The sequence below is a fragment of the Zingiber officinale genome, chromosome 4B, assembly GCF_018446385.1.
Source record: "Zingiber officinale cultivar Zhangliang chromosome 4B, Zo_v1.1, whole genome shotgun sequence".
NCBI classification, from domain to species: domain Eukaryota; kingdom Viridiplantae; phylum Streptophyta; class Magnoliopsida; order Zingiberales; family Zingiberaceae; genus Zingiber; species Zingiber officinale.
In genome coordinates this window covers 94,279,329-94,303,263 of record NC_055993.1, presented here as the reverse complement: position 1 = coordinate 94,303,263, position 23,935 = coordinate 94,279,329, and the positions used below count along the sequence as shown (strand labels likewise).

General features: G+C 33.9%; 1 protein-coding gene and 2 pseudogenes across 1 annotated transcript in view; all 3 read left to right on the top strand.

Moving 5' to 3' along the window:
- The first annotated feature begins 397 nt into the window (after positions 1-397).
- LOC121975553 (G-type lectin S-receptor-like serine/threonine-protein kinase RKS1) overlaps positions 398-23,935 on the top strand; it is an 80,489-nt gene continuing 56,951 nt past the window's right edge. The window contains exons 1-3 of the mRNA XM_042527270.1: positions 398-1,594; positions 1,813-1,944; positions 2,028-2,158. Coding sequence (XP_042383204.1) covers positions 400-1,594; positions 1,813-1,944; positions 2,028-2,158 — 1,458 coding nt within the window. The 5' untranslated portion in view covers positions 398-399. The remainder of the gene's footprint in view (positions 1,595-1,812; positions 1,945-2,027; positions 2,159-23,935) is intronic.
- Positions 10,409-10,587, top strand: LOC121978853 (annotated as a pseudogene).
- LOC121978959 lies at positions 15,527-15,692 on the top strand (annotated as a pseudogene).

Genomic DNA, 23,935 nt, shown 5'->3' with positions numbered 1-23,935 from the left:
CCGTGTTCAATTTGATATAAAATATACTCAATTCTAATTTAAAGTGTTTAATTTAACAAAAATTATATTTAATTTTAGATTTTTAATATCTAAATATGAGGGACAATTTAATATAAAATATACTCGTTTCTAATTTGAAGTGCTTACTTGAGAAATTATATTCATTTTTTTGAAGCTTTTATACTTAAAAAAATCAGAGGGGTAATTAAGTAATAATATTTGTATGAAGGAATTGAATCAAATAAAATTTTACATGTAGAGATGATTTTTTAAAAAAAAAAATTAAGGATTACATGTAAAATTAAAATTGTGATTGAATTTTTTTAAAATTTTCTATTGTTATTTGATAAATATGTCTTTAGATATTTATTTATTTACGATGTTGGTACAGGAGATACAATGAATCAGAACGACTCACTTATATATGGACAGACCTTAACATCGACAGGAGACTTGTTTCAACTGAGCTTCTTCAGACTAAATAATAGTTCAGCGAAGGGATACTTGGGAATCTGGTACTGCAATCTCACACCGCAAGAAGGCACTGTAGTATGGATCGCCAATCGGAATAACTCTGTCGACACATCCATAGCATCCTTCAACCTCACTTCCGATGGAAATCTAATCTTATTTGAGGAGGACAAAATCGTTTGGTCGACGGGAACAAGATCCACTGAACTCAATTCTGCACGCTTGCAGCTTTTAGATTCTGGAAACCTCGTTCTGAACGACAGTAACTCGATTATATGGCAGAGCTTCGATCACCCAAGCGACAGCCAGACGTATCTCCCTGGCATGAAGTTCGGATTTGTCAAACGGACCAACACATCACGGCGGCAAGTGTCATGGAAAAACTCCACGGATCCTTCTCCGGGAGACTGCATCCATATGATTCGTGCTCTACCTATTCCGGATTTGGTCATTTTTAACGGATCCGCCAAATACCATCGCAGCGGCCTATGGAACGGATATGGGTTCGTCGGCTATCCATCGATAGCAAGCAACCAGGTGACCAACCCAGCAAATTACACGTTTGTGTCCAACGAGAATGAGAGCTATTTTATGGCTAATTACAGAGCCTCACCGACGCCGGTACTGATTCGGTCAACGTTGTGGGCCAATGGAACCATCCAGCGTCGGTTTCTTGACAGAGGTGGCAACAGAGAGTGGCAGCTTCTGTCGTCGATTCCGGCGGACGAGTGCGATATGTACAATCTCTGCGGCCGCAACAGAGTGTGCACCAAGAAATACGTTGCTGTCGAGTGCCAGTGCTTGGACGGGTTCGTAAATATTACGGAGAATGGAAGAGAGGCCGGATGCGAGAGGGAAAAGCCTTTGAATTGCTCGTTGAACCAGTTTTCCAAGGTGCAGAACGTGAAGGTGCCAGACACTGAGAATGCTACACCACAAGGAAATATGAGTCTCGATGACTGCAAGAATTTGTGCTTGGATAATTGCTCATGCGTGGCGTTTGCGATGATCATTGGGTCTTATGGATGCATAACTTGGTCTGGTGATCTGTTGGATCTCAGAAGTTTGGTCGATGAAGGAGATGATTTACACGTTCGGCTTGCAGGAGAATTGGATCACCCAAGTACGATTAATCAAACGTCTGTCTTTTTTTTTCACTAATTTATCCATTAACTTGTTTATTCACTAACCCTTTAGCACTTTGCAGTCAGTTTTTTTTTTCTTTTGGAAGACTAATCAAATAATAAATTTGCTTTATTATCTGCCATTAACTTGTACCATGTTACAATTTCTCTTTGAGACATCTAATGAAATTTGTATCTATTTTTCATGTTTGCTTAGGTAAAAACAACACTGGGAGAAGAATTCTATTTATTGTCATCTCTATTGCTGCAACATTGTTATTCCTTTGTGCCTTTTTTATTTACCGTCAAAGAATAAAAGCAACAACACAAAGACAGAAACGACATGCAGGTATGGCTACTGAACTATTATTATATGGTGTTTGAACATATATATCTGCTTATTCTTTACTACGAAAAATATCTTTTGTACAGATCATAAAGATCAACATGAAATAAGAGGTGCGGAATCTCTATTGTTTGATCTGGAGGCTATTAGGATAGCTACGGACAACTTCTCTGATAGAAACAAACTAGGAGAAGGAGGATTTGGGCCTGTTTATAAGGTCAATCTTAAGATCTGAGGAATGTTATATATAACTGTGAATGATTCTTCGACTTGATAAATGAGTAATAATTTTGGTGACACTTGAAAACAGGGAACACTGGAGAACGGAGAGGATGTAGCCGTAAAAAGACTTTCAAGCACCTCAGGACAAGGACTGGATGAATTAAAAAATGAAGTGTTTCTGGTATCCAAACTTCGGCACAAAAACCTTGTGAGGCTGTTGGGTTGTTGCTTGGAATCAGAGGAGAAACTACTCGTTTACAATTATCTTGCTAATACAAGTCTTGACAAGTTTTTGTTTGGTATAGTTTCAGTCTTTGTTTTTGCATGACAAATATCCTCAATTGATGGTTATCTAAGAGTTTGCTAATCTAATGCCGTATTGTTCAATTCCATTATCTAATATATGTTCTGAGATTGATTGTGTTATATACAATTGGTTAAGATTACATGAATAGTTTATCCTTCATTACACACACCATGATAGTTGAAATTAGTAACCAAATATTACATACAAATGGTGCAGATAATTCAAAGAGAGAACAGTTGGATTGGGCAAAAAGGTTTAAGATCATTGAGGGCATCAGTCGAGGACTTCTTTATCTTCATGAAGATTCGCCAGTGAAGATTATTCATCGGGACTTAAAAGCTAGTAACATATTGTTAGATGCAAATATGGATCCTAAAATTTCGGATTTTGGTCTTGCGAAGCTTTTTGGTGCAGATGAAACCCATGGAAATACTAAAAGAATTGCTGGAACATTGTACGCCAACACTCTATTTATCATTATGGATCAAATTTAACACTTCAAATAAACAGAAAGTTTCTTAGAATAGAGAAAGTCTCAATGTGTTTTTCTTGTTAATGACAGTGGATATATGGCACCGGAATATGTTATTCATGGGCTATTCTCAGTTAAATCAGATGTGTATAGCTATGGTGTGTTAGTCTTGGAGATCTTAATTGGTCGGAAGAATAGTGGTTACCAAGGATCCGAATATCCGATTGAACTTGTTACTCATGTAAGTATTACTTTTCCCTTTTGATTGAGTGATATGCATTTGATACACAATTTATTCAAATGAAGTAAGTTCTTAATTACACTTCCTATCATCTCATTTTAGGTGGTTTGGTGCCATTGGACCCAAGGAAGTGCCTTGCAAGTGGTTGATCAATATCTAGTTGAACAATGTCAAGCTCAACAAATATTAAGGTGCATACATATAGCGTTACTATGCGTGCAAGATGATCCAATTCAAAGACCCACCATGGCCAATGTTGTGCTTATGCTCAACAATCACTTTGTCGACCTTCCCGCACCTTTAGCACCAGCATTTCTCAATAACTGTAATATCACCATTGAATCAAATGGCGTTCTAAGGAGAGAGAATTCCAGTGGAAGCAAGAGAATTCTAATGAAAATTTCTGAAAATAGTGTCTCAATCTCTGTGTTGGACCCCAGATAGTAGTAAAGTTCACTTCATGTTTATATATATAGCTGACTCTTGATTGAATTGCCAATATTATTTCAAGTTTATGCTTATTTATGTAAAGTTTAATTGAATATTTAGCTTCAGTTTTATTCTAATATGTATTTGATATAGTTTAGGTAGTGATTCGTAGCTAAAAGGCCAAAAGAAACTATTTTGCTTAAACTAATTGAGGATCAAATGTCAGCATTGAAATGCCTAGATTGCATCAGAATCCAACACAAGGACATATCAGGTAGCTAAGGAGTCGACCAAAGATATTCTCAATGTTAAGGATCAACCAATAAGAAAGATTAACCTTATTTTATACATGATCTCCACCTCAAAGGCAAGTAAGGTCATCTCTGAAGGAGGAGAGGCCATTTTGAATAGCTATCAGTGAAGTGATCAGCTGTCTTTGATTGAGTAATGCACTTGATTAGTCATGATAAAGAATACAAGTTTTGCAGTTTTGACAAGAAATTATCTAATCTATTCTTTGTTTAAAGTTCTAATAACTAGATTGTATTGAATGACTCAAACCAAATAAATGAAAATGCCAAGCTAGAAAGATCCTATCATTTTTATAGTTTAATTATGATTAATTAAGATTTCTTTTAGATACATACTAGATGAATACTGAGGAAGAACAACCCAAGCTGTTGCTGCTATAATTTCCAGCAACTGGAAAAGAAAGAGCTGCATCTTGGCCACGGAAGTTTAATGATTTGCCTTGCTTGCACCTGCAATCTACTACTGCATTTGTTTGACAAAGTTACTCTAGTTCTATAAATATATTTCAATTTTTAACACCTTTAAGTTTGATGATAAACCAGGAAGTCTCTAATCCACAGACTTGTCTCTATTCAAACATGCCTCACTGTGGAAATAGAATTCTAAGTCAATAGTATTTTTTTTTTTCACATATCGTTGGCTCTAAATAATTATTATCAGATTTAAAAATTGAAATGAAAGTTCTTGACAATCCTTTTCAATAATAATGACCATGCCATTCACCTTGTTTAGAGATAGCATAGCAAGATTCAAGACAAGAAAAGTGTGTTATAGTTAAAACGGTTTTAATCATTCAAAACTAGAATATTCAGTTTTATGTCAGGTTGACCATCTAAAAATAGAATAGTAAAGGCAAATACAACTAAATAAAATCAAATAAAAAAATATGAAAAAATTGGTTTCTTGGATTTTTGTTTTAATTTAAGATGTAAATGCATATATATCAAAATGGTAAACCAATTAATATATCATTTGATGAGTCTTTGGTATGAAAAATTAAAATACATTTTATTTTCATTTTAAGTTTGGTTTTAAAAGCCTATCAATTTTGGCTCAGGTCAACTTGGGTTTGAAATTTTTTACAATGCCAATTCAATTTTGTATAAACTTCTTTAGTAAATAGATAAATGAATCATGTCGACTCAAGTACTATTCCTAGCGGAAAAAAAAATTCAACTCAAACCCAAATAATTTGGTTTTATTACTTTTGACCAAATTGATACAGTTTGTCAATCGATCAAAGTATAATCAAATTTGGATTTGCAATGCAACTTAACATTAGTTTCACAGAGGCGAGGAATTGATGCTCTGCTGCAGTACATGTTCTTGAAAACCTTTAAAGAGTAAAGATGAAGAGTTTCAAGAAGAAAATTTAATAATTTGATCTAAAACAGAGTTATAAGAGGAGATAAAAGAAGAAGAGGAAGAAAATTTAATAATTTGATTTAAAAGAATAAGGCAAATCCTCATCTTCAGATCCAGCAGCTCTTTCTTTTTTGGTTCCTGAAAACAGTAGCAGTGACCGCTCTTCATCCTCGGCCAGTCCTCATCTTCAGGTACGTTTAAGAAGGAATTAATCCTAGTTCAGCATTGTGGATTGTATTAATGTATTTTAATAATCTATAACATTTAATTTTACTAAATTTTTAGAAAATTCAACTTATTTTGGACTTCACCAAATATGCATCCCTTTTGTTCTTTAAATCCTCTCTTTTCACTCGACTTGCTTCATTTAATCCATTCTTATTGCTTAAATCGGCACTGGAATAGCAAGGTCTTTTGGGTTGAAAATATTTGGCAATAGTATAAAATAAAAATTAATAAAATTGAGCATAAAAATATTAGACCGTCAATATCATTATATATTTTTAGTTAAAATATATAAAGATCTCACAGGGTTCAAAATCAATAAAAATGAATATGTTTGGTTATCAGTTTACTGAAAAATCAAATCAAAAATTAATTTGGTTTGCTTATCAATTGATCAAAGTACAATCAAATTTGGATTTGATTTTCATTTGGCTATCCGAGGCAACTACTGAATAATAATAATAATAATAATAATAATAATAATTTAAGTAAAAAAAAGTGTTCATATGAATATTATCATTATACTAATAAAAATAATCTAACCTTCCAAAAGTAACTTATCAAATTGAAATCATTAGCAATCCAATCAAACTAATCTTCTATATCACTATTCAACTATATAATGATTTGAGGAAATTAATTATGAAAACCAATTTCAAGCATAATAAAAGGAATGTTCTATATCACTATTAAACTAATCTTCTTTTCATTTCCTGGGAATTGTTGAAGCGGAAGCATTCTTCATTCTTGATCAGGACTAGGCTTTTGGTATCTTTAAGAAAGAAATATAAGTCTAGAAATAAATTATAACCCCATATTTATAGGATTTTATTCATATTTTTTTATTGACTTTAATTTGTGTAGAATGATCCGGAACAGTTCGCTTATGTAATATCAACATGAAGCTTGTTCTAGCTGGGCTTCTTCGATTTTATCACAGTTCAGTGAATCGGTACATAGGAATCAGGCTTGACAATCTCACACTCAGAGAAGGTAATGTAGTATGGATCGCCAATAGGACCAAGTGCTTCAAGTTAAGTCAAGCTTTGAATACACAGTATCTCCTTTGAGTTGGTCGAATAGGTCATCAATTTTTGGTAGAGGGTATTTGTTTTTAATTGTGAGCTTATTCAATTCCCTATAATCGATGCACAATCGTATGTTATCATCCTTTTTCGTTACGAATAACGCAGGTGCTCCTCATGGCAATGTATTTGGTTTTATTTGCTTCTTATCAAATAGTTCTTGGAGTTGTTCCTTGAGTTCCACTGGAGCCATTTGGTATGGAGCCATTGAAATTGGCATGGCATTCGGCACTAAATTGACCCTGAATTTGATTTCTCGATCAGGGGTGACCCTAGTAGTTCATTTAGAAAAATATCTGGGAATCCTCTTACTATTGATATATCTTCTACTCTTAACTCAGAGTCTTCCTTAACCACACTTATCATTGCAAGGTATACTTCTTCCCCACATTTCATGACTTTCCAAGTTTGAGAGACGGATAAGAGAAATTTCCGCTCCTTAGTTTTACCATGGAAAATAATCTCCTCTTGATCTAGGGTTTGTAGTCGAATGATCTTTGCATGATAGTCCACTAATACATGGTTTTTAGTTAGCCAATTCATTCCAAAAATCACATCGAATTCTACCATATTGAGATGGATCAGATCAGTCCTAAACCCGTGATTTGTTATTTGGGCACTACAATTCCTATATAGAGTGCATGTTTCTAAGGTCTTATTCGCTGGTATCACTATTTTATAAAATTCTTCTAGGTTTTCTGGTTTAGCCCCTACTTTCTTCTCAAATCTCCTAGAGAGAAATGAGTGTGTGACACCGCAATCAAACAATACATAAGCAGGTAGATTGTTGATTAGAATGGTACCTAACACGACATCATTAGCTACATTTGCTTCTTCCTGGGTGATGGCATATACTCGGACATTTATGGCTACCTTGTTATCTCTGTGAGCCCTTGCACCTATACCATTGCTTGGATCTCCACCCTTTCACTTCGGATAAGGACATTGAGCAATATGATGCCCTACTTGTCCAAATCGGAAGCATGTTCCTGCCTTCTTGCAGCACTCCCTAGGATGTCCAACTCTGAAGTGGAGCATGTCTTGACCTTCTGGTTGGTTGGAGAAGGTGTAGGTCTTCTTGGTTGGGGGTTTGACAGATTTTGCCATTTGAACATATTTGTCCATTGCTGGAGGAGCCTTGACTTGTGTGGGGTCTTTTCAATCTATTCTCCTCTTCTCGTCATTTGATATCGGTCTCGGATCGAATTGCTGCTCCCATTAACTCTTCAAAATCCCTTAGTTTGAAGACTGCAAGAGCAAATTAAATTCAGTTGTTCAGGCCCTTCTTAAAACGATTGAGTTTTAACATCTCATTTGCCATAATCACTGGAGTAGGTTCCTAGTGTGCAGAACTTGGATGAATACTCCACTACTGACATATCTGGAGTTTGAATAAGATTTTTAAATTCAATCAACTTCTGAAGTCACATGGCAGTTAGAAAATATTACCTCAAGAAGGCTTCTCAAAACCTTTGCCATGTGATTGACGCCTTTTCAGACATGGAAGATGCAACGCTCTCCCACTACTTTACAGCTTTGTCGACTAGGAATGGGGTTACAACCTCCAGTTTAACTTCTTTTGGAACTTCTAGCAATCGAAGGTGATTCTCTATCTCCTTCAACTAGTTTTGCTAACCTTTGGGTCTGAGTTCCCATCAAAGCCCAGAGCTCTTGCCCTCCAATGGAATTTATAACGATGTTTAATCCCATTGGGCTGAGAGGCTGATGGTGGTGGTTGATTAGTAGCTAGGTTTACCAACCCTTAAAGTGTGGTCGCCACTGTTGTTGTTATAGCCACTAGGTCTTCACTATTACCTGCTTCGTTGTCATTTTCTCTTGGGTAAGTGTAGTATGGGTTACAATTAGCTCGTGGTGCCATTTTATACAAGATCATGAGATTTTAAGAATAGTTGTGGGATGCGTAATGTAATGATAGGATAGAGTAGAAAAGATCGTTTTAAATGATTTTAATACATAAATAAATAAATAAAATAAAATAATATTAAAATTTGAAGTAATATATTCTAACTCTCAAATATCTATTACTTAGTCTATTATCTCTTTATCTCCTAAATCCTCTTCTTCCAAAGGGTCCTACTCAACTCGGTAGGATTGCAGGGTCGGATTGGATTGTTTTAAGTCGGGTTTCTTTCTAGCTATTTTCTTCTCAGTAGAAACTCTACCCAATCTGATTATGAGAAACCTAGCTCTGATACCACTAAAGGTCAAACTTTCTGACCGGGGATGATATCAGCATTGCTTTCAAATTCAAAATTCGAAAACAACTAGCCTTAGTAGTATAACAATTGTCAAAGAAAATTAGTCTTTTCATTCCCAAAATAAATAGTACACTATTTTACCATTCGAACGAATTAAATTACATTCACTTAAATTAAGAGTTTATTATTGCAACAGAATTTTAATCTTCCATCAGTAATTGGAGCAGATTCATCGTCCCCAGAACTCCATTTTCTCTCTATCCTTGATTTCATTCTTGGTTCCAATTTCGTCTCTAACTGAAATGGGATGTAAGGGGTGAATAACTAGGAGTCACCTAGTAAGTGAGGGATAAAATGCAAATACAATAGTTCTTGAGAAGCAATAGTTTTTTAGTAGTAAAAAAAGTAGTTAAGTCAAAACGGAAATATACATAGGCGCTGAAATTAAATCATGTTCCTCATGGCTTAAGCTGATATCATTCCTCTAGAATTATCCCTCCTAGAGAATACGTATCTCTACCATTTAGTTCATAATTAATTTAGTGCCCCAAAATGCAGTAATGACGGTAATTAGTAATCTCTAGTCATTGGTAATAATAGTAGTGTAACAAAATAATTTTCAGAAAATAAAATTATCACTTTTAAAACTCATAATTTGCATAATAAGTCCACTTAACGAAATCCTTGGAAGTTGATACGATGATGGGAAAGGTGGAATTCTTGAAATACACTTCTCTTCATTGTCAAAATGATTCTGCCGAGCATATGTCTTCTTTTCCGAGCAAGTTTTTTTTGTAACTTTCCCATGCTTATTTATAGGGATGACATTTTGATCTCCACTAACCCCACTATCTCCACTAACCCCACTATCTCTACTAACACCCTTATCTCCACTAACACCATGATCTTCACTACCCCACTATCTCCACTATCCTATTCGAATCATGGTCTTTACAATGCTCCTCACGCAATCCACTTGGACTCAGGCTTTGGGTTTGTTCGACATTTGTCTCAAGCCTTCGACATCAACTTCATTGACTCGACATTAAGAGCACTTGGCAACTTGACAAATCGGAGACTCGATAAATTCCCTCTCCCAAAATTAAATTACATTTTCTTTTTATATTGAAAATAATTTCAATGTTTATTAGTAATTTCAACATACGCATCAATTAGGGATCCAGAGTTCGAGACACAATTATGATGTATTATTGGAAACTTTTGTCATTAATCAATTAGGGATCTAAAGTTAAAGACTCAATTGCAATGTATTATTGAGATTTTTTCTCATTAATCAATCAAAGATCTAGAGTTTGAGAGTATTATTGAGAATTTTTCTCCTTAATCAATTAAGGAATATCCACTATCATGATTCTCTTCAATCTCACATCTTAGAATTGACAATACTGCGAGCGAAGAAACTTCTATAAGTATCTTGGGCCGGCGACATTAGAAATCATACTTTTCTTAGATTTTTGGCTAAGATCAAGTATCATATTAAATTAATTTTTTATGAGGGAGAGTTTGTCATAGTAGCATACTACTGGGGTTCTTGAGTGTACCCTATGGATCTGACGCACGCTTACCAAGTCCAATTCATAGGTCTTTTGGCTAAGATCAAGTGTAGTATTTGTTCTTATCAGTTTAATATATGATATAAAAAATTAAATTATTTTTTTATAAGGAAGAGTCTGTTACAGTAGTTTGCTGTTGGGATTCTCAAGTGTCGCCTTTACGTTGTACTACTATAGGGATTTGGGGAACCCTTATCAATTCTAATTTATAGACTTAGGGTACTAATTTATGCGTATTCATGTATTATATTACATATATAATGTAGGTACGCGATGGATAAAGATTCAACCCAAAGTTCATTGATTGAGATGTTTCTCTCAAATCAATTGTACATATTTTTTTCACGCATAGTCAAAAGAGCTATTTTTATTTATTATTAAAGCAATGCTTTATTTCGCTTATTTTAATTTTTTTAAATAATTTTATTTTCAATAATGTTATAATAGTTTTCAGATTGTACATTAAAAAACCTATATTTAAAATAAATTTTAACCATGAAAAATATTCATCGAAATCTACAACCAAATTATTGATAGAAAAGAAATCGTACCCACTCAATAATGAAATTAGTGATAAAAAAAATTATCGTAAAATTAATAACAAAAAAACTTTTGTCACAAAATTCGTGGTAAAAAACTTATTATCGTAAAATTTATTATAAATTAGCGACAAATTTTTAATTCATAGCAAAATTTATGATGAATTCAAAATTCAGCGTCAATTTGTAACGAATTCAAAAACTGTTGCAAATTTTGTGGCGAATTCATAATTCATCACAAAATTTATGGATGAAATTTAAAATTCATCGCAAACTTATCTTAAATTTTATAACTAAATTTAGCGATGAATTTTGAATTCATCACAAAATTTGTAATTGAGGGACGAATTCAAAATTCATACATAATTTAGAAGGAATTTGTGACAAATTCAAAATTTGTCCCTAAAATTCGGGGCGGAATTTGAATTTGTCCCTAAATTTAGGGACGAATTCAATATCAATTCAATATCCATTCCCAAATTTACGAAGAATTTTTAATTCACCCTAAAATTTAGGGATGAATTCAAAATTCATTGCAAATTTTGTGAGTTTGTGACGAATTCAAAATTAGTCCCTAAATTTAGGGATTTATCTAAGTTTCTGACTTTGATAACTATGATTTCATTACACTATTTTGGTTCATACATGCATGATTTGATGTCTTGTTCATAGGTTAAACTTATATTTACATCATATTTTATGCATTGCATTTAATCTTGGACTTAATTATAAATTAATTTATTATCATGGTATTTGATGCTAATATTTTGATATATTCTTTGTAGCCATGAAATGGATCATAGACCAGATCAGATCATATCAGATGCGCTCAAATCTAGGGCTAAACAAGACGATCAAGCCTTGGAGCGATTTGGACCGTCCATTGAAGATCGGAGAGATCTGAGCCACCTGTCAAGGATCTGGTCCATCCAAGCCAAGAGGAAATACATCACAGCCATTAATCAAGATCCAGAGCTTTTGATCCCAATCTGAGAAGTTTGAACCGTTAGATGATATCTGAAACATTCTGAACTGTTGGATCAAATTGGGAGAGGTTTAAAAGTTGAGAAGCTATAGTGAATCAGGGAGCTCGGCATTTTCTCCTCGCAATTTTAGTCCTGTTCATCATCTTCTTCCTTAGCTATGTTCGATGCTCCCATTCCACTTCCAGATTTGAGAATTGAATTTCTTCATCTTCGGCAATCTTTCAACGATCCGGTGACCAACAATCGAGATCAGTGAGCGTTCTCCGATCTGCGATTTTTCTTCCGCGATCCACCGCAATCACAGATCAGTGGGCGTTCCCCAGATCTGTGGTTTCCAGTTATTCATAGAGGCTCGAAGGGTGTTCCCAGAAGCTTCTACATCAGTTCCTCCTCCATCTTCGTTTGCAGCTATTGAATCGATCCGATCAATCGATTGAAGCTCTACGATTCACGTTTATCCTCTGTTCTTCGGAGGCTGGAGAATTCAGGTGATTCCAAGCTAGTTAGGGCGTTCTCAGTAGCTTTGGACATTCCCTGAATGGGCTGGGAGTTCAGCAGTTCGCTGTTGATTGCTCGAAGCGTGCTCCCAAAAGCAATTCAGTGACACGACAGAGAAGAGAGGTTTAGTTCCGAATTTGGTTGTGGAATGCAATTTATTCTTGTTTTTCTTTTCATTTCTTATACCTTTGCTTAGATCTGATGATTGATAGTTTAGACTGCCATTTACTTTCTATTTTGAATTTCTTATTTTGGTTTACACAATTTAGTGCTAGTTTCAATGCTTGAATTTAGAAGGACAATTTCACTAAATCTGTTGTTGCTATGATTGAGTTTAATTGATGAATACTTAACTTGAGGTATTGCTTGTTTACCTCTCTTCATTGTTATTGTGAATGAGCTTTTGAATTTAATTGTTGAATTAGATTGTAATTGTGAATTGGAAGATACTTTGATACCTACAAGTTTGTTTGAACTTTTGAGTTTTTTTGTTACTGTGATTGGAAATTGAAGATATGGAAACTGCATTATTTGATTTAATGATACATTAGAATCCAAACTTAATTGAATAGAAATGTCTAATGTAAGAATTAAATTTGAATCAATTCTAGAATTCACACACATCCATTAGTTATCCTTGGAAAAATAAGACTTGGGACTCCTTACTACAATTCTTGTCTATGGTTTTAATGGGTTTTAATCTTTATTAATTTTGAAGTGTCAAGTGACATGCAAAAATGGCAACATCAGACCCCAAACCCTAAAATCCCTAAGGCATGCGACATCTGCTCCTCTCTCTGAATCATGCGACGATAACTCTTTTCCCCTCCCCTCTTCGGCCTTATGAGGTTCAACCATCTATGCGCTCCGTGACATCGTCCACTAGAACACCCGCGTCGTCCACTGTTCCGACACCGACCTTTCATGACGCTACCAATTCCCTCTCCCCCTCCCTCTTTGATGTAGTGAATAACTATCGATTTCATTGATTCACACACGAACACTGAAAATGACTATTGAATCTATTGATTCATGTATGAATATCGGAACCGATCTTCTAAACTTGATGATTCGTGCATAAATACCAAGAAATAGGCATCCAAATACTAAACAAAGCTTTGGGAAAGAAGAATGGCGTAGCCATATTTTTATTAATAAAAAACTATCCTAAACATTAACTAAACAAACTCTTATATAGACCATAAACCTTAAGAGCAAAGAAAGAAAATAAAATAAATCCTAATATAGAGATCTCAATTTCTAATCTAAAAAAAGAAAAGATTCATAATCCTAAAATCTCTAAGTAGACTAAAAAATATAAAAAAAATATAAAAGATAGAAATTATAAAAAATATCTTAAATACCAAACTCGACAATAATAATAATAATAAAATTACTTTTCCGCTTTGCTCTTTTATTTGAATCATTAAAATTACTTTCCTGCTTTGCTCTTCTATCTGCATTATTAAAATTTGCTCGTTTATGCATCACTCTCTCTCCCAGAACGAGACCGCGCCACTAGTGCTCTCCGCCCACCACCGCTCGGAGCCACCGGTGGCCTCACTTAATTGCGGCAGAGGCGGGTACTACTCCCCTCTTCCCAAGCTCTCCCATGAATTGTATGACTAATATGCCTTCATTTTTCTCTTAATTAAATGGGATTCAAATTGACAAGATCTGACCTGTACCTTTGTCTTCCACCATGTTCCATACTTCTAACAAATAGCACCCAGGAGTTAGTGTTAAGCACAAAAGAGCATATTGATACATGATCATATCCATGAGAGATGTTGATAGAGAAACGAAGAAGTGGTTCCCCTTTTACTAGTGCACTTAAAATTCCTATGTGTAGCATTGATTATATTGTTTGATCCTTGTGTCGATTTGTTTGGCAGTTCCAACTCAGTCAAGTAAGAGAAGAGTGGCCACTATTATTCTTTGGCCAGCTTAGAATAGCCGTATGATTCATGCATATTTTGCAACCGACATACATCAATATATATTAGTCATGTATTGGATCTGTAATAATATCTTTTAACACACTTAACATAAAGTTCATTGCTTATGATTTTTTCTCAATCTTCTATCTTCCAGTTGCAGCCATGCATGTTGTATCAAAATATTTCTGTTTCTGAATGTTTATACAATGTTCATAACCATTACTTGTAGAAATTTACTTAAACATCTTTTTTTAGATACCTTAGGCAACATATAGTAGGAGATAGATGGCTAACATTAGTCGTTGCATTTATGACTCTATAACGTTGTTGATCTTTGATTGTTTAATAGTTACACCACCGAATAATTTGTATTGATGCTTAAATTATTTTCCCAACTGTAACTTGTGGCAGCTGTTGTTTTTCAAATGATCATTCATATGCTCCAACTAATTTGTTGTGCCCCTCAATGTGTGAAAAGCTAAGAGGGCGTTTGGTTTGTTCCATTTTCATTTTCATTTTCTGAAAAACGCGCGTTTTTCGTTTTTTAGAAAATGACTTTTCCGCGTTTTTTATTTTCTTAGAAAACGCTCTCACATTTTCTTAAAAATGAACGTGAAAAACGCAAACCAAACACGTTTTCCATTTTTTCAGAAAATGAAAACAGAAAACGGCGTGGAAAACACAAACCAAACGCCCTCTAATCCTCACTAGACTAATTAAGATGTTTTGCTGGGTTGCAATCTCATGTATTGTGATGTTTGACCACTGCTTACTCTTTTCCCAAAAGAAAATCTTTTGTTTAGAACTTTGTCCGACAGCGATGCTGTGTGCTTGCTCCGACTGCGGTGAGGTGTTCACGAAGCCTGAAGCCCTAGAATTGCGTCAAATCACCTGACACGGAGAGACAATAAAAATGGTAGATGAAGCATTAACGTCTGGTTTTTTTTTATTATTTATTTTGTAGTTTTTTGGTGCTTCAGGAGAAGAACCGAAAACTGGAAGCACATCTGCCAAACAAGGAGAGGGTAGAAGGCAACAAGGCAGGCAACGTTCAGGATGAAGTCATGAAATTAGGCAATAAATTAATTTTTTATGAGGGAGAGTTTGTTATAGTAGCATACTACTGGGGTTCTTGAGTGTACCCTATGGATTTGACACACGCTTACCAAGTCCAATTTATAGGTCTTTTGGCTAAGATCAAGTGTAATATTTGTTCTTATCAATTTAATATATGATATAAAAAATTAAATTATTTTTTTATAAGGAAGAGTTTGTTACAAGGGATTCTCAAGTGTCGTCTTTGCGTTGCACTACTATAGGGATTTGGTGAACCCTTATCAATTCTAATTTATAGATTTAGGGTACTAATTTATACGTATTCACGTATTATATTACATATATAATGTGGGTACGCGATGGATAAAGATTCAACCCAAAGTTCATTGATTGAGATGTTTCTCTCAAATCAATTGTACATATTTTTTTTCACGCATAGTCAAAAGAGCTATTTTTATTTATTATTAAAGCAATGCTTTATTTCGCTTATTTTAATTTTTTTTAAATAATTTTATTTTCAATAATGTTATAATAGTTTTCAGATTGTACATAAAAAAACATATATTTAAAATAAATTTTAACCATGAAAAATATTTATCATAAATCTACAACCAAATTATTGATAGAAAAGAAATCATAGCTACTCAATAATGAAATTAGTGATAAAAAAATTTATCGTAAAATTAATAACAAAAAAACTCTTGTCACAAAATTCGTGGCTAAAAAACTTATTATCGTAAAATTCATTATAAATTAGCGACAAATTTTTAATTCATAGCAAAATTTATGATGAATTCAAAATTCATCGTCAATTTGTAACGAATTCAAAAACCGTTGCAAATTTTGTGACGAATTCATAATTCATCACAAAATTTATGGACGAAATTTAAAATTCATCGCAAACTTACCTTAAATTTTATAACTAAATTTAGCGATGAGTTTTGAATTCATCACAAAATTTGTAATTGAGGGACGAATTCAAAATTCATACATAATTTAGAAGGAATTTGTGACAAATTCAAAATTTGTCCCTAAATTTAGGGACGAATTCAATATCAATTCAATATCCATTCCCAAATTTACGAAGAATTTTTAATTGACCCTAAAATTTAGGGATGAATTCAAAATTCATCGCAAATTTTGTGAGTTTGTGACGAATTCAAAATTAGTCCCTAAATTTAGGGATTTATCTAAGTTTCTGACCCTGATAACTATGATTTCGTTACATTATTTTGGTTCATACATGCATGATTTGATGTCTTGTTCATAGGTTAAAATCATATTTACATCATATTTCATGCATTGCATTTAATCTTGGACTTAATTACAAATTGATTTATTATCATGGTATTTGATGCTAATATTTTGATATATTCTTTGTAGACATCAAATAGATCATAGACCCGATCAGATCATATCAGATGCGCTAAAATTTAGGGCTAAACAAGACGATCCAGTCTTGGAGCGATTTAGACCGTCCATTGAAGATCGGAGAGATCTGAGCCATTCATCAAGGATCTGGTCCATCCAAGCCAAGAGAAAATACATCACAACCATTAATCAAGATCCAGAGCTTTTGATCCCAATCTGAGAAGTTTGAACCGTTAGATGAGATCTGAAACATTCTGAACCTTTGGATAAGATTGGAAGAGGTTTAAAAGTTGAGAAGCTACAGTGAATCAGGGAGCTCGACATTTTCTCCTTGCAATTTTAGTCTTGTTCATCATCTTCTTCCTTAGCTATGTCCGATGCTCCCATTCCACTTCCAGATCTAAGAATTGAATTTCTTCATCTTCGGCAAGCTTTCAACGATCCGGCGACCAGCAATCGAGGTGCAGATCGAGATCAGTGGGCGTTCCCCAATCTGCGATTTTTCTTCCACGATCCACCGCAATCACAGATTAGTGGGCGTTTCCCATATCTGTGGTTTCCAGTTATTCATAGAGGCTCGAAGGGCGTTCCTAGAAGCTTCTACATCAGTTCCTCCTCCATCTTCGTTTGTAGCTATTGAATCGATCCGATCAATCGATTGAAGCTCTACGATTCACATTAATCCTCTGTTATTCGGAGGTTGGAGAATTCAGGTGATTCCAAGCTAGTTAGGGCGTTCTCAGTAGCTTTGGGCATTCCCTGAATGAGCTGGGACACGACAGAGAAGAGAGGTTTAGTTCCGAATTTGGTTGTGGAATGCAATTTATTCTTGTTTTTCTTTTCATTTTTTATACCTTTGCTTAAATCTAATGATCTGATAGTTTAGACTGCCATTTACTTTCTATTTTGAATTTCTTATTTCGGTTTACACAATTTAGTGCTAGTTTCAATGCTTGAATTTAGAAGGACTTTTGATGTAATCACAATCTGTTGTTGCTATGATTGAGTTTAATTGATGAATACTTAACTTGAGGTATTGCTTGCTTACCTCTGTTCATTGTTATTGTGAATGAGTTTTTGAATTTAATTGTTGAATTAGATTGTAATTGTGAATTCGAAGATACTTTGATACCTACAAGTTTGTTTGAACTTTTGAGTTTCTTTGTTACTGTGATTGGAAATTGAAGGTATGGAAACTGCATTATTTGATTTAATGATACATTAAAATCCAAACTTAATTGAATAGAAATGCCTAATCAACCTTGTTGATGTAAGAATTAAATTTGAATCAATTCTAGAATTCACACACATCCATTAGTTATCATTGGAAAAATACGACTTGGGACTCCTTACTACAACTCTTGTCTATGGTTTTAATGGGTTCTAATCTTTATTAATTTTGAAGTGCCAAGTGACATGCAAAAATAGCAACATTAGACCCCAAACCCTAAAATCCCTAAGGCATGCGACATCTGCTCCTCTCTCTGAATCATGCGACGGTAACTCTTTTCCCCTCCCCTCTTCGGCCTTATGAGGTTCACCCATCTATGCGCTCCGTGACATCGTCCACTAGAACACCAGCGTCGTCCACTGTTCCGACACCGACCTTTCATGACGCTACCAATTCAATTCCCTCTCCCCCTCCCTCTTTGATGTAGTGAATAACTATCGATTTCATTGATTCACGCACGAACACTGAAATTGACTATTGAATCTGTTGATTCATGTATGAATATCGGAAGCGATCTTCTAAACTTGATGATTCGTGCATAAATACCAGGAAATAGGCATCCAAATACTAAACAAAGCTTTGGGAAAGAAGAATGGCGTAGCCATATTTTTATTAATAGAAAACTATCCTAAACATTAACTAAACAAACTCTTATATAGACTATAAACCTTAAGAGCAAAGAAAGAAAATAAAATAAATCCTAATATAGAGATCTCAATTTCTAATCTACAAAAAAGAAAAGATTCATAATCCTAAAATCTCTAAGTAGACTAAAAAATATAAAAAAAATATAAAAGATAGAAATTATAAAAAATATCTTAAATACCAAACTCGACAATAATAATAATAATAAAATTACTTTTCCGCTTTGCTCTTTTATTTGAATCATTAAAATTACTTTCCTGCTTTGCTCTTCTATCTGCATTATTAAAATTTGCTCGTTTATGCATCACTCTCTCTCCCAGAACGAGACCGCGCCACTAGTGCTCTCCGCCCACCACCGCTCGGAGCCACCGGTGGCCTCACTTAATTGCGGCAGAGGCGGGTACTACTCCCCTCTTCCCAAGCTCTCCCATGAATTGTATGACTAATATGCCTTCATTTTTCTCTTAATTAAATGGGATTCAAATTGACAAGATCTGACCTGTACCTTTGTCTTCCACCATGTTCCATACTTTTAACAAATAGCACCCAGGAGTTAGTGTTAAGCACAAAAGAGCATATTGATACATGATCATATCCATGAGAGATGTTGATAGAGAAACGAAGAAGTGGTTCCCCTTTTACTAGTGCACTTAAAATTCCTATGTGTAGCATTGATTATATTGTTTGATCCTTGTGTCGATTTGTTTGGCAGTTCCAACTCAGTCAAGTAAGAGAAGAGTGGCCACTATTATTCTTTGGCCAGCTTAGAATAGCCGTGTGATTCATGCATATTTTGCAACCGACATACATCAATATATATTAGTCATGTATTGGATCTGTAATAATATCTTTTAACACACTTAACATAAAGTTCATTGCTTATGAATTTTTCTCAATCTTCTATCTTCCAGTTGCAGCCATATTGTATCAAAATATTTCTGTTTCTGAATGTTTATACAATGTTCATAACCATTACTTGTAGAAATTTACTTAAACATCTTTTTTTAGATACCTTAGGCAACATTTAGTAGGAGATAGATGGCTAACTTTAGTCGTTGCATTTATGACTCTATAACGTTGTTGATCTTTGATTGTTTAATAGTAACACCACCGAATAATTTGTATTGACATGCTTATATTATTTTCCCAACTGTAACTTGTGGCAGCTGTTGTTTTTCAAATGATCATTCATATGCTGCAACTAATTTGTTGTGCCCCTCAATGTGTGAAAAGCTAATCCTCTCTAGACTAATTAAGACGTTTTGCTGGGTTGCAATCTCATGTATTGTGATGTTTGACCACTGCTTACTCTTTTTCCAAAAGAAAATCTTTTGTTTAGAACTTTGTCCGACAGCGACGCTGTGTGCTTGCTCCGACTGCGGTGAGGTGTTCACGAAGCCTGAAACCCTAGAATTGCGTCAAATCACCTGACACGGAGAGACAATATATAAAAATGGTAGATGAAGCATTAACGTCTGGTTTTTTTTATTATTTATTTTGTAGTTTTTTGGTGCTTCAGGAGAAGAACCGAAATACTGGAAGCACATCTGCCAAACAAGGAGAGGGTAGAAGGCAATAAGGCAGGAAACGTTCAGGTTGCAGCCCTGAAATTAGGCTCAGAAGAGTCCCATGCTCGCAGTTGGAGCAAATCCACAACAAGATAGCTGTGCGAGTAGAATGCAACATCGTGAACTTGATCCTGCATGTTCTGGAATGCCTGTGAGGGATGAGGGTTGTGAGCATAGCTTCAGTGGATGCTCGTGCATACTCCCCCAGATGAGCAAATCTGAAGTTACAGATTAAGGTTCAAAAACTAGTTAAGGATGTATAGTTTACAGCAAAATAGAGCAGTTAATTAGCCAAGAATATATCAAAAGACTACAGTTGAAGAAATAGCTCATCCATGGCAATTGCCAAGTAGTTTCCGTCCATTAATCCACTCTGTTTTTTTTGACCGAATGGTATTCATGAGAAAAGTAGAGAGAGTGTCCGATAAGTTAGCCAGTCAATGGAGGAAAGGCCAATAATTTTAGTGAGAGTACTACAACTTGCATGCATGGCTGATGTAATGGACGATTGCTACGCAATTTGGACCTTCCAAGAAGCTAACTTCATATTTCTTGTCTTATCCGTCTCTGCTAAAATAAGAGTTGCGATTGGAACGGGGCGCTTTTCCAGGAAGCTATGAACAGGCGACTGATGGCGTGGACGCAACTACTCTGCTAAAAATTTTTTTTTTTAATTCGCTTTTTTTTTATTTATTATTTTTTTTTTCTCCTCGGATGAATCTAGTGGTTAGCACATGAGGTGTTGTCACCAATGAGGTCTGAGATTCGAATCTCGGCAAAGTCGAGGTAAATGTCTCCCTTATGTGTTAGTCACTATTCTAAAGGCTAGTAGCCGTCCGTGATTACCTCTTCCGTGTTGGCCCTGAGACGGATTGACGGAGGCACTGGAGCAAGCATATTCACCTTTTGCTACCAATAGATTGTTAATTGGATGCATGTATATTGTGTGAGGTTGAAATTAATTTTCTTTTAAAAAATTACAGAATAATTATTCCAGAAATACTTCATTAGTTTTCTGTTAATTTATTACACTATACATTTTCTTGTTAAAAATCTTAAGGTACTATTTTGTTTTGTTTGTGTATTTTTTATTTTCATTTTATGAAAAATGCATATTTCTAAAAAATGAAATTTAGTTTACATTTTTCATATTTATTTTTTTAAAAATAGATAATATTTTCTGAAAAAATAGAAAATATCTAAAAATCATTTTTTATTTTCTAGAAAATATATGTTTTTCAAAAAATAAAAATGAAAAACGTGCAAATCAAATGTACCCTTACTTTTTATTTTCTAATGTAGGAAAAGAAGATGCAGAGGAAGCAAGCGAGAAGCGTTCTTATGAAGAAAAAACTAATCAAGAAGAAGATGAAGTATGAAACTTAGCTGTGACCCTTGTTAAATTGTCTGGTTTGATTTGAACAATGTTATGAGATCTTTTGCCTATCTGATTGATAAACTTTGTTTGGAATTTGTTTGTGTTGTAAGATTAACTTTGTATGTGAAATTTGATTGGCTGTGACCGTATATGATTTCTTAGTTCTGTTTGCAATTTGTTTATGTTGTAAGATTAACTTAATTTGTATGTGAAATTTGTTTGATGTATTGTTTGGTTATGCAATTTGTATGTGAAATTTGTTTGTGTTGTAATTTATATGTGAAATTTGTTTGATGTTTGGAATTTGTCTGTTTGAAAATATCAGAATTTTATGACAAATTTCACAATGAAAATAAGTTCGTTGCTAGTTGCCAAATTTTAGAATTTGCGACAACAATTTTTTGCATCACAAATTTACGACGAAAAATATTTTCATCTTTGAATTGAGATGAATTTTTTTTTTGTCACAAAATTTTACTATGACATTTGCGATGAAAAAATTTTAGTTGCAAACTTTGTCGCAAAATTTTTTTGAATGAATTTTTCTTATAAAATTTGCCACAAAATCATTAGTTTTTTAAGAAGTAATATTACATAATAATTAATATTGATTAGAAATAAACAATCTATAATGTAATAGCTCTGATTCTTAGTTGTTATAACAAAATATTAACTAGTGTTGATAAAAAAATATACTATCTATATTGATCCTGTCTGAAAGTTGAAGAGATGAAGCGCTAACAACGATGGATTGATTATTGACTGGGAGAAGCCCTTTTGCTCCAGGGAGATGCTTCCTTCCGATCCTGCGCACACTCAGACGAGTCAACAGAATGTTAGTGCTAAGAAACTAGGGGATCTTTGGCCAAGGTCCTCCGACGCTCAAGTCAGTACGAATTAAGGCTAGGCAAATGAAGAATAGTAAAGAATGTGCGTGCGAGAGTAAGCATGAGATGTTGAGATTGCGTACTTTGCCAACGGAGAGGATAACCTTTACTCATGTCTTATGCCCGGACGGGCTTATAATAGGATGCTCAGAGAAATAGATATATGTTTTGAGAGGCTCAATCAATACTTTAAGTCAATCGTCTATATAATGATTCATGGATAAATAAACTTGAAATCTAAAAGCTTGATCGAGTTTATAAAGAGAGATATCTTTTACTCGTGCCTATAGGGGATAAGTATGGGGTCATATAAACCCGTCCGACATTATTATTGCCCAGATATAACTCGCCAGGTCTTATTATTTGATGGATATACAGATACAATGTAGTGTGGAAACCTATAGAGATGACCAGTAATAAAGACGACCGAGTGTATACAAAGAGATTTATAAGAATTGGAGAGGTCGACCTTTACGCTAGCCAGACATGTTTGAATCCCAATATAGGAATAAAGTACTAAGTCTCCTATGCACGACCAACTTAGGTTGGTCGGTCTTGGTCCGAGTGACTTATAATCTGGCCTGACCCAGACTAAGGGACTTAACGTTAGCTAGTGGGGAACACTCTTCTCCTTTAGCTTCATCCATCACATCATCTTAATTTTGTTTGTCACGTCATCTTAATTTTGACCGTCACATCTTCTTAGAGTTTCAAATGCAACTTAACATTAGTTTCAATACATGTTCTCCAAAACTTTTAAAGAGATAAAGAAGAAGAGCTGCAAGAAGAAAATTTAATAATTTGATCTAAAATGGTTTTAAGAGGAAGATAAAAAACAGAAGAAGAAAATTTAGATTTAAAATAATAAGGGTACTTTTGTAGAAGTAGGCCACCTCCTCTCTCTCTTCCTGTCAAAAGACGCATGTAGCCTCCTCTTTGTTTTTTTTTATTTCATTTAATTCTCATTGAGTTTTAATTTTTTAATTAATTTTATTTAAAAATAACTCTCATACAATTATATTTTTAATTTTATTTAGTTTTATTTTTTAATTAATTTAATTTATTATTTTTTATCAATACTTTATTTTTCAATTTTATATAAATTTTATTTAGTTTTTATTTTTTAATTAATTTAATTTATTATTTTTTTCTAGACCAATTAATCAAGAAAGAATACACATCAATTGATTTTTTTTAATTTTATTTTTTTATTAATTTTTTTAATCAATTTCTTTATCAATTTTTTATCAGTTTTATTTTTTTAATAATTTTTTTATATGTTTATAATCTTTTATTTATTTTTAGTTTATATTTAAAACTTAAAAAATACTAACAATTAATAATGAACACATTCATAACTTAGGAACAAACATATTTTTTTCAAATGAAGAGTACATGTAATAATAAAAAAAAAACATAAAAACATATAAAAATAGAAATCTTA